This window comes from Neomonachus schauinslandi, chromosome 5 (assembly GCF_002201575.2).
Source record: "Neomonachus schauinslandi chromosome 5, ASM220157v2, whole genome shotgun sequence".
Classification (NCBI taxonomy): domain Eukaryota; kingdom Metazoa; phylum Chordata; class Mammalia; order Carnivora; family Phocidae; genus Neomonachus; species Neomonachus schauinslandi.
The window spans coordinates 154755464-154766903 of NC_058407.1; the positions used below are offsets into that span (position 1 = coordinate 154755464).

At 42.9% G+C, this 11440-nt stretch overlaps 1 protein-coding gene across 1 annotated transcript in view; it reads right to left on the reverse strand.

Annotated features, from left to right (window-relative positions):
- The window catches only part of USP31 (ubiquitin specific peptidase 31), a 64990-nt gene that overhangs the window by 52882 nt on the left and 668 nt on the right, over nt 1–11440 (reverse strand). The window contains exon 2 of the mRNA XM_044915269.1: nt 11157–11437. Coding sequence (XP_044771204.1) covers nt 11157–11437 — 281 coding nt within the window. The remainder of the gene's footprint in view (nt 1–11156; nt 11438–11440) is intronic.

The window sequence follows — 11440 nt, forward strand, 5'->3', positions numbered from 1 at the left end:
TGCTGTCTCCTTCTGTCAAAATAAATAAATAAAATCTTAAAAAAAAAAGAATGTTAAAGTTATAACATCACCATTTTCGAGCCTCAATGAACTAATGGATCAAGGAATAATCATCAATGTCTATTAACATAGTAAGACACACACCAGACATTATAGGCTTCCTGATGAAAGTTTACAAGACTACCAAAAAAAGAAAGGGGGAATTAAAAAAAACCCACCTCAACCCTGAATCTCATTAAGCCTCTAAATCTATCATGTTACATGAAATACGGGAACAGAACATTTTAACTGAAACTACAGGAATACAACAGGCAAAATCAGACTCTGGGAAGCACTACAGCAGTGCTCTTCAAAATGTGATCCCCAGGGCGCCTGGGTGGCTCAGATGGTTAAGCGTCTGCCTTCGGCTCAGGTCATGATCCCAGGGTCGTGGGATCGAGTCCCGCATCGGGCTCCCTGCTCCTTGGGAGCCTGTTTCTCCCTCTGCTTCTCTCTCTCTCTCTCTCTCTCTCATGAATAAATAAATAAAATCTTTAAAAAAAAAAATGTGATCCCCAGACAGGTGCCCGTCTGTGAACTTTTTGTCACCAGTCCATGACCAGGTAAGTACAGAAATTGAGAGCAGACATTTAGAAACATTTAGAGCAAATTAACAGTTTTATGTCTACTGAGTCTAAATTTTAACAGGCCTGGTTTTATGTATGCTTTTTACTTCATTTTTCTGGGAAAGCTTAAATGCCAAGCTAGAAATTTACACTGTACGTTGTATATAAAAGAAAAAGTAAAAGCAATTTTTAAGAACAGAAATAATGTAATCACGGGTGAACTTTTAGATTAATCTGGCAGCAATAAAAACTGTCCATTGGAAGAGACAGAGTTTAGAAATGGGGAAGTGTACTTGGGGGCCACAGACTTAGAATGACTGCCTTAATTTTCACCACTTGCTATTTATTGAATAGTTACTGTTTCTATACTAAACCTTTATTTATATCTTCTTATTTAATCCTCATAAAAAACCATGTAAGGCTCTGCTACTTACTAGCACTGAACTCAATATCCTAATATCAAAAATGGAATAATAATGCCTCTTTCAGAGGGCTGTAGTGAAAATTTAATGAAAAAATTTTTATGAATGTACAGTTGATCCTTGACCAATGTGGAAGTTAGAGGCACTGACCTCCACGAAGCCGAAAATCTGTGTGTAACTTTGGACTCCCCAAAAACTTAACTAATAGTGACAACCACAAGTGATCACTTTTTATTGCAATATACAACTTACTGGACAGACTAACTGCTCACAGAGAGATGATCAGCGTCACTCGGCATTATAAGTGGATGCTCACAACAGTCAAGCTCACTGCAAGAGCAACAGGAGGTGGCCATGAAAATCCCACAGTAGTACAGCATGTACCACAGTGAATTTTATGCAGTTATGATTTAATACTGCATCCCTAAACTTTTTACATTTGACTGTAAATTGTGCCATGTAGAGTCTGCGTGTGCTTAAGTTTTGATAAATTTTATCTATATATATTTTATGCATTCATAACATACCTAACTTCCACTTAATTTTTTTGATATTTCTAGGCTACGCAGTTCATTCGCAAGTTTCTTTTAATTGCCACAAATCTCCAGAAAAGTTTCATATATATATATGTATGTATATATATTTTTTAATTTCACATATAGGTGGACCCACACAGTTCAAACCAGTGTTGTTCAAGAATCAAATGGACTTTGTAAATGATCTGACCCCACACAAATAAATGGTATTTTTTTTTAAAGATTTTATTTATTTATTTGAGAGAGAGAGAGAGAGAGCACATGAGAGTGGGGAGGGTCAGAGGGAGAAGCAGACTCCCTGCTGAGCAAGGAGCCCGATGCGGGACTCGATCCCAGGACTCCAGGATCATCACCTGAGCCGAAGGCAGTCGCTTAACCAACTGAGCCACCCAGGCGCCCCTAAATGGTATTTTCATTATGATTATTGTTTCTTAAATCTCCTAAAAATCAGAGAGCTCTGCCTTGTTTTTAAAGATTATAATACTGGGATGCCTGGGTGGCTCAGTTGGTTAAGCATCTGCCTTCAGCTCAGGTCACGATCTCAAGGCCCTGGGATGGAGTCCTGCACGGGGCTCCCTGCTCAGTGGGAAGCCTGCTTCTCCCTCTCCCTGCTGCTCCCCCTGCTTGTACGTGCGCTCTCTCTGACAAATAAATAAAATCTTTATTTTATAAAAAAAATAAATAAAGATTAAAATACCAAGGGCACCTGGCTGGCTCAGTTAGAAGAGCACATGACTCTTGACCTCAGTTTGAGCCCCACATTGGGTGTAGAGTTTATAAATAAATAAACAAACAAACAAACAAACAAACAAACTTAGGAAGGAAGGAGGGAAGGAAGAAGGAATGAAGGAAGGAAGGAAGGTAGGTAGGTAGATAGGTTAGAATACCAAGAATTAAAGTAAAAGAATTTATTGAGCTGGTGATGTGCTTACAAAGGTTCCTTACAGTAGAAGCAACAAAGGCATTTCCTGACCAGTCCCATGAAATCTTCTAACATGTGAACTGTTTGTTTGTGGACACATTGTTTGCTACCATCCAAGCTCAACAACCGGAGGGAAGAAGCTACAGATGTTCAGTGACTGGCCAATTCCTCTAGGAACTGCCACAGTCCATGGCATCAAACAATGATTTCTAAATGGAGAAAGATCACAGTCAGATGAAAGACAAGATATATCGTTGTGCTCCACTGCAAAAATGTTGTTTGTTAAACATAAAAGGTCATTTGAGGAACAGCCAACAAACGATTAATTAGCAGAGCAAACAAGAATATTTTTGAGGGAAAAAACCACAGAGGACAGAACTTTAAATCACTCGGCTTTCAATGATTTCTTTTCCACTATTATATATAAAAGGTTTTTTTGTGGAAACCATGAGGTCATTGTTTTGCAGAGTCTTTACTATAGGAAACAGCTGTGGAGAACTACACAAACAGTGAACACTGCGCTATTTAGTAGCCCCTCATTGTGACAAGTGTATAGACGGGGACAGGAAAAATCCATCAAACCACACTCTAATAACAAAAGAGGCAGAGTCAAACTAAAAACTTTAGGCCACACAAAGGGAAACAAAAAACAACTAGTTCAGGATAAGCATCTGTATTATTACATCTGTATCTTGACTTAGAATTCCGAGAGCAGCTGCTTTCTACAGGGGTCACCAAAAACTCAAATGATTCACTTTGCACAATACCTGATATATGACAGACATTCAACAAATGTTACTTAAAAAAAAGTTTTCCTAGTACTCTTAAGTTCAAATACCACATGGCCTGTCTGAAACTGAACTTCCCACCCACCTCCAGAACCGTTTTCCATTCTGTTGCTTCCAGTCTTGAACAGTGCCATCCCAAGTCATCCTGTTTCAATACCTCCAAGTTATGTTCCTTTCCTCCTTCTTATTCACTCTTCACACACCCATAAAGCTGCCAAACACTGTCAACTCTGCTTCAATATATATTTTGTATACGCTCAAAGGTCAGAGAAAAGGAACAAAAGACACGGAAAAGGAAATAAATATACTGAATCCACTGCAATCCACGACAGGGTATGTGACTCCCTTAAAATACCACCCAAGACCGCTTACAGTTGTCCAGTGATAAAAATACAATTATGTGAGATAGCTCACATAATACGCAGCTGAATTCAAGTCTACACAGCTAGTCGTAGACCGCACCATAGTTCCTACTGTCTATCAAGACTCCCTTTCTTAAATATCTCATGACCCCCAACCCCATGTGTTCAATTTAAATGCACCATCTTTTCTGCCCCTTGTGCTTCACAAACCACTTCCCCTTTCCAACTGCTCCATTTCTGTCAGATAATCCCCATTATATTCTCCATCCCTCAGGTCTGAAACCTTGGTGTTTACTACGCCATCCCTTGGACTTTCCCTAATAACATCATGATGTCCTCCAAAATGTCCCCTGGACTCATTCTTTCCTCCTCCTTTTCCTCTGTTCATACCTATGATTGCCCTCTTGCATTTACTTTCTCCTTCACCTGATTCTTTTGTGCTCACCATGAGAACAATTTTTCAAAAACATCCTTTTCATCAAATTTGTCTGCACAGCTATATTGAAATACTACTGACTGCAGCCTCAAGGCTAAACTATTGTGACAGACTTTCAAGGCCACTCACAATCTGCCCCCTCTCCGCTCATTCATCTGCATTTATTTCCCCTTCTCTCCAAATCAGTGGTTCTCAACTGGGGCAATTTTGCCCCCCCCCCCCCAGGGGATATTTGGCAATGTCTGGAGACATTTTTGATTGTCATGACCAGGGTAGGGAGAGGCGTACTACCAACATCTAGTGGGTAGAGGACAGGGACACCGCTAAACATCCTAATATGCCAGGACAGTCCCCGACAAACAAAACTGACCCTGTGAAAGAAAATAACTTTAAGTTTAAAAAATGACGAACAAGGGCAGTCACTAATAGGAGGAGGCACATGTCAGGGGGGTAGGGCCCTAGCATGCACCATGGATGGGTCAGAGAATCCTGTCCTCTACAACTCTTTGCTGGGCAATCTGGCGAGGTATAGCCACATTTTAAATGCACCTTCCCTTTGACTCAGCAATGCCACTTCTAAGACTCAGTCTTTAGAAAAGGAGACTTGATATATGTTGAAGGATTGGCTATCATGATTAAAAACTTTATACAACCTAAACACCCTTCCTTGGACTATACAACTGTTAAAAAGAATAAGGTGGGTTTAGATGTATCAACAAAAAAACAAAGTCAGTCATGCTATCCACGGGGAAGAGGGAGAGGGGAAAACAATTTACAGAACTTTATGTGGAGCATGTGCCCATCGATGTAAAAGATGTATACACATGTTTATACATGCATTTAAGTGGTCTGAAAGGATTATTTTTAAGACAGACTTTCAAAAGCGCCTAAGTCTGAGAAGCAATGGCAAATACATAAAGTTAGCTGCAACTGATCTTATTTTCACGGAGATTCAGCACCACAGTCTCAGAGGGAAAAAAACACTACATATTTCAACACAGCCCCCCTACCTCTTTATGTTTTATGTTGAGAACTGTCATTTCAGAGGTTGTAAAGATAAGGCAACCACAGGCGAAGGACTCAGTGTGTGCCTCAGCAATGCAGGGGTGACAAAGAGTGAAGTCAGAACTCTGGTTCTGGGCACCTGGGTGGCTCAGTCAGTTAGGTGCCTGCCTTCGGTCACGATCCCAGGGTGCTGGGACTGAGTCCCACGTCAGGCTCCCTGCTTCTCCCTCTGCCCCTCCCCTCCAATCATGCACATGGTGTGCTCACTCTCTCTCTCTCAAATATAAAAAATAGTAATAATAAAAAAGAACTCTGGTTCTGTTCCCTTGGTCTCTAGCCAGCAGGTGAACCTCAGTTCCTTCATCCAGAAAGAGGTGAGGCTGCTCACATCTCCCCCACACCTCCTTCTAAGTCTAAAATTTGATGACGCTGTTACCTCCTTTCTCCTTCAGAGATGTGGAGCTTCACTGAAACAAAAGTGACAGCATTTGACAGGCAAGGGAACTGACCAGGGAGAGACATACTTTCTAGTCTATACTCAGCTACAAAGCTAATTTTTCTACTTTTCAAATGAATTCAGGGGGTACCCTGAAGTCCGAGTACTCCCTGGGAACCAGTGTGACATACCAATATCCTAAACATCTTCTCACAAACCAGGAAAACTTAGACCACAGGTCTGCAGCATAAAATCAGAGCCCCCAACATGAGTCTGTGAAAAAGTTAGGTGTGAAACAGAGCCAGTATAACCCTGATTGCTAGCTTGTCTGCCCCTACTCATTTATACATTTATTCCCTTTGTAACCTGAGAACTCTCACCAATAAATAAGCACCACTGGGCACCACAGTTCAAGGGGAAAAATATGGAAGAGAAATTTCTATTCATCAATTATTTTTTGTTTTACTGCAAATTTGGAAGGACTCCCCACAGTTCTTTTATCAGTAGATCACTCTGTTCTAGTTGTTCTTTGGGAGCACAGTTTGAAAACTGCTGCTGTAAAATGTATCTTTGTTACTTGAGATGACCATCCATCTTTTTACCGACTGCAAAGGGGCACTGATCACGAAATCAGCATCTATATGAACCTGGAAGTGTGCATGCTAGTATCCTACTAGTTAGACAATAAACTCATTTCCTCTAAAAACAGCATATTGAGTATTTGGGTTTCAGAATGATTTATTTTCTCTAAAAGGCGTTTTTACTAAGACAGTGATCCAAGGACCTGCCAGTGAAGTCCAAATTTTACCCTAGTGCTGCTGCAAACACATACACACAGAGGAGAAAAAGCAACAAGGCAACCTTCTAAAGGCTGGGTTGGTAAGAAAAACGCCCTAAGGAGGCTCAAAACATTCCTCCAATGGAATGTTTCTCAATCTTAGCCTTACTGACATTTTGGGCTGGATAACCCCTCACTGAGGGGAGCAGAGCCCGTAGCACCCCCACCCCAGTTGTGTCAACCAAGTATGTCTCCAGACAGGCCAAATGCATCAGGAATGAAGGGGTTGGGGAACCAGGCAAAAGAGCCCTAGCTGAGAACCCTGCTCAAAGAGGAGAAAAATACCTGCTTAAAAAGAGAAGTGACAGCTAGAGAAATTTCTCAAAGCATACAAAGGTTAGGCCAGTCAATTCATTTCATTCTGGGAAATGAAAGTCCTACCTTAACAACCATCTAGCTCATCCAAAATCAAAAATCCGTTTACCAAGTTCCTAAAGCTCACATAAATCAATGTGGTTAGAAATCAAGAAAGAATTCTAATCGGAAAACTTACAAAGAAACTCATTAGTAACTTAAGGAAGTTTTAAGACAATAAAAGCACACTCAAAGACACACTAAGTGCTTTTTGAGACCTCAAGGCAAACTCTCGAGATGGCAAATTGGTTTTATCTTCTCTGCCAACTCCAATCAACTGGTAGTGGCTGCGTGGAGCCCAGAACTGAGCAAGATTCTGCAAGCTCAAGGAAAGAGTATCTGCATGGAACATCAACTTCTGCCACAGACAGGCAAGGGGCCGTGGTAACAGGTATGGCTCACATCCACCTTCTTGGTGCTGAACTCAACTTTCTTTAGGCTCAAAATAATACCCATCAAATGTGGCTGTAATAAAACATTTTGGGGGAAAAAAGTAATCCTCCAGAATGCCACCAGATTTACCTAATTCAGAGGCAAAAAGAAAAAAAAAAAGAAGACGAAGAAGAAGAAATCTGATCCTGTCACTCCCCTGCTTAAGAATCAGCCCTGGATTCTCAGCTTCCATAGGATAATGTCCAAACCAACACAGCCTACAAAGCCATTCACAATCCACTTACAACACACTTCTTCCAAACTTTCTGCACCCCCATTATTCTCCACGGTGTAACCAGCCAGCAAATGTCGCACTGTTCCCCCAAAACCACATGCCCTTTTTTTTTCTTTTTTTAAAGATTTTATTTATTTATTTATTTATTTGAGAGAGAGAGAGAGAGAGAAACAGCATGAGAGGGGAGAGGATCAGAGGGAGAAGCAGGCTCCCCGCTGAGCCGGGAGCCCGATGTGGGACTCGATCCCAGGACTCCGGGACCATGACCTAGCCGAAGGCAGTCGCTTAACCAACTGAGCCACCCAGGCGCCCAAACCACATGCCCTTTCATGCCATCTCCACCCCTTCTCTGCCTGGCTAATTTCTATTCATCCTGCAGACCACTGCGCTGTGATGCTTTACTTGTTCCCTAGAGCAAGAGTGTTCCCTGGACCTACAGCATCAGCATCACCTGGGAGCTTGATAGAAATGCAGAATCTCAGACTCCACCCCAGCTCCACCAAATCCAAAATAGCTCGGTAACAAGATGCCCACGTGAATATGTGCACACTGAACGGTAAGAAGTGATGTCTTGGGGAACGTACCAGGTCTCACTGGACTCAGTTCTTCACAGGCAGGTACAGTGTCTTCCCAAAATCAAAGTGCCTCACCTTTGGCAGGCTGCCTCTGAGGCAAATCCCTCCTTTAGGAAGGGAAACCCAAACATCCACCTTCCAGCCTCCATGGCAGCCAGAGGTGGCCAGCTGACATGGTTGTAAGTCAATGAGATGTCAGCAGAAGCCTGCTGAGGGGACGCTTCTGGAAGAACTTTTATTTTCCCAGTGACTTCCTGCCTTGACAAACATTAAGGATAAAAAGCCAAAGACATAATAGGGACAAAATAGCCAAGAACAACAGAGTGGAAACACAGAAATGGTCTGAGTCCCTGTTGGGCCCTTCAAGCCACTGTACCACATTAGAACATGCACCTCCAGACTTACTGTTTGAGCCGATTCAACATCTTTATTGCTTAATACATCATCATTAGGGCTTTCTCTTTCTTGTGCTGAATGCATTCCTAACTGATGGAGTAAACCCTCAATAAATGGGAAGTGAATGAAGGAATGAATGCAATGTGAAATCTACTAAATGTTGAGAAGGTTATATGTTTTATTTTTTTTTTAAGATTTTATTTATTTATTTGACAGAGAGAGACACAGCGAGAGAGGGAACACAAGCAAGGGAGAGTGGGAGAGAAGCAGGCTTCCCACGGAGCAGGGAGCCTGATGCGGGGCTCGATCCTAGGCCCCTGGGATCATGATCTGAGCTGAAGGCAGGCGCCTAACAACTGAGCCACCCAGGCGCCCCTAGAAGATAATATGTTTTAAAATAAGACCTCGAAGAATCTGTTCAACTTTGCCAAAGCATGCTTATAAATCAGCCTCTGCATTTCTAGAATTATTGACCCATTTCTGTTCACAGCTTCTTAATGGATTAAAAAAAAAAAAAACCTTTTAAATGCAATGGAAATGTTCACATACAAAAATGCTGTAGAAATTGATTTTTACATTTTGGAAAGAGTAGAAAACCAAACTTGAAACATTGGGCTCTGACTTTGAAAAGTTTGCAATTGCTGTGGCTATTGATAGGCAACTATAAGCAAAGAGAAAAAAAGAGAAGGAAAAAGACTTACAGTAGCTGGTTGGTTGCCATTCTCTCCTACTTTCTTATTTTGAGATCTCTGACATGGATCTCATTTTTTTCCAGTCCCTATCCCAGTCCAGTATTTCCATTCAAATTTCCAAGATCAAACAGCAATCACTTTTCGTTTTTGAGAAAAACAGAACATTAATAAATATAAATAAAATGTATTAAAAGGGGACAGGTGCACTTGGGCAGTATTATTCCCCGAAAGGTGGGTCCTCCAACAAGTGCTGAATCCTCAGATTATCATTTTGCATTTTACTAAAATCATTTATTTTTACTTAAATAAATTTTAAAAGAAACTTTACAGCACCAATGGAAAGCCAGTATCATTTGCCACAAATAGAAGACAAATGTAAAAACAAAGACAATGAAAACACAACCTTATTAAATCCTAGCTACTGTTACCTGCCGAGGCCTCTAAACTTAAAGCTTGTTCTATTAAAAAAAGAAAAAGAAAGGTGGGGGAGTGAGCATGAAGGTGTTAAAGTCAGGCTACCATCAAGCTAAGACCTGTTCTTGGACATTCTATTTAACACCATATTCATGTCCCACCCCAAAGTATCCCTCATACAATCTCAAATCATCTTCCCTCTTTCTTGCTCAGAATAAGAGCCCATTTCCCAGGGCGCCTGGGTGGCTCAGTCGGTTAAGCGACTGCCTTCGGCTCAGGTCATGATCCTGGAGTCCCGGGATCGGGTCCCGCATTGGGCTCCCTGCTCGGCAGGGAGCCTGCTTCTCCCTCTGACCCAGCCCCTCTCATGTGCTCTCTCTCTCTCTCATTCTGTCTCAAATAAATAAATAAAATCTTTAAAAAAAAAAAAAAAAAGAGCCCATTTCCCTAATGCAGCCTAAATGGTCCTACACAATCTGGCCCAGCCCACCACGCGGCTCTCATCTGAGCTCCAAGGGCACCAGCAGACAGCAAACAAGAACCCAAGGGCCTTATCTAGCCCACTGCCTGTTTTTGTATGGCCTGTGAGCATAAGAACGGTTTGTAGAGATAAATATTTGTAATCAATCTGATGACAGGGAACACTAATTTTGAACTCCAATGTTATCCCCTCCAAAAAAAGAATCCCATTCCTCTCATTAGTAGACCTGTATTACAAAGTACTGTACTCATATTTTTATCTTAGTCAATGAGAAATTTGTGGAAATTTGTTTTCTCTTGTTATATAAGTACCTACATAATAGCCTCAATTTTGCATCCTGACCATTTACTATTTGGCCCTTTACAGAAAGAGTTTGCGGATCCCAGAGCTACACTGTTCAAGCGCACTAGGCTCTCGCGCTTTCACACTTTCCTTACACACTGGGAAGCAATTCCCCCTGACCTCCTCAAGGCTGGTTCTCCACAGTTACTCAAGTCTCAGTTCAAATGTTCCCTCTTCCAAGAGGTCACCCTAACCCTGCCCCCTCCCCCATTTAAAGTAGCTTGCCAACACATCAATCACATCACCAGATTTTACTTTCTTGGAACCACTGATATTACCCTCTTTACTGAAATCTTTAATAATAAAAACAATAACGCAGCAAATACACATGGTACTATGTACGACGGAAGCGATTTACATATCAGGTTGAACGCTTTAAAAGTGCCAACCTGTAAGTCAAAAACGGTCAAAAATGGGTGCCCTCATTGGGTTCAACCTAAGAGATCAACCTGTTTGCTGCTCACAACCACCTATGACGTAGGTACTAGATGAGAAAACTGTCACAGAGAGTTTCAGTAACCTGCCCGAGTTCACACTGCTAGTAAGTGGCAAAACGAGGATTTGAAGTCAGGCTCAACACTCCCACCCCCAAGAATGTAAGTTCCATGAAGGCAGCCGGTCTTTTCATTGCCATAGCCCTCCAGGGCCCATCACAGGGCCAGGTACGTAGTAAGCCCTTAATAAACACACGATGAATGAATGGGTGCGTCTCCCTTACAATCAGTGGCATCGGTCCTAGACTCGGGGCCCACACCTCTTAAGATCCGGGCGCTGGTTAGCCGGCCGCGCCGCCAGGAAAGGAGGAATGCAAGACTTTGGGAGACGGTGCCCCAGGGACGCGGGGTGCAGGGCCCCTCCTGGGGGTGGGGACGCGGCGGGGCTCACCTTGAAGTCGCGGCTGTGCTGCGGGGTGTACTCCAGGGTCCAGAGGGCCCGCACCAGGTGCGCCAGCTGCTCGGTGACCTCGCCCTGGCCCTGCGTGCCGCGGCCCACAGGCTGCTCGGGGTCGGGCGAGGGCTCGGGTCGCCCCGCCCGGTACTGGCCGAGTGCCAGGTACTCGGCGAAGAGCTCGGTGTTGCTGAGACACTGCAGCGTGGCGTTCATGAAGCACGTGTTGCCGTGGTTCCGGAGCCCCGCCACCCCGGGCACCGGTTCGGCGGCGGAGGCGG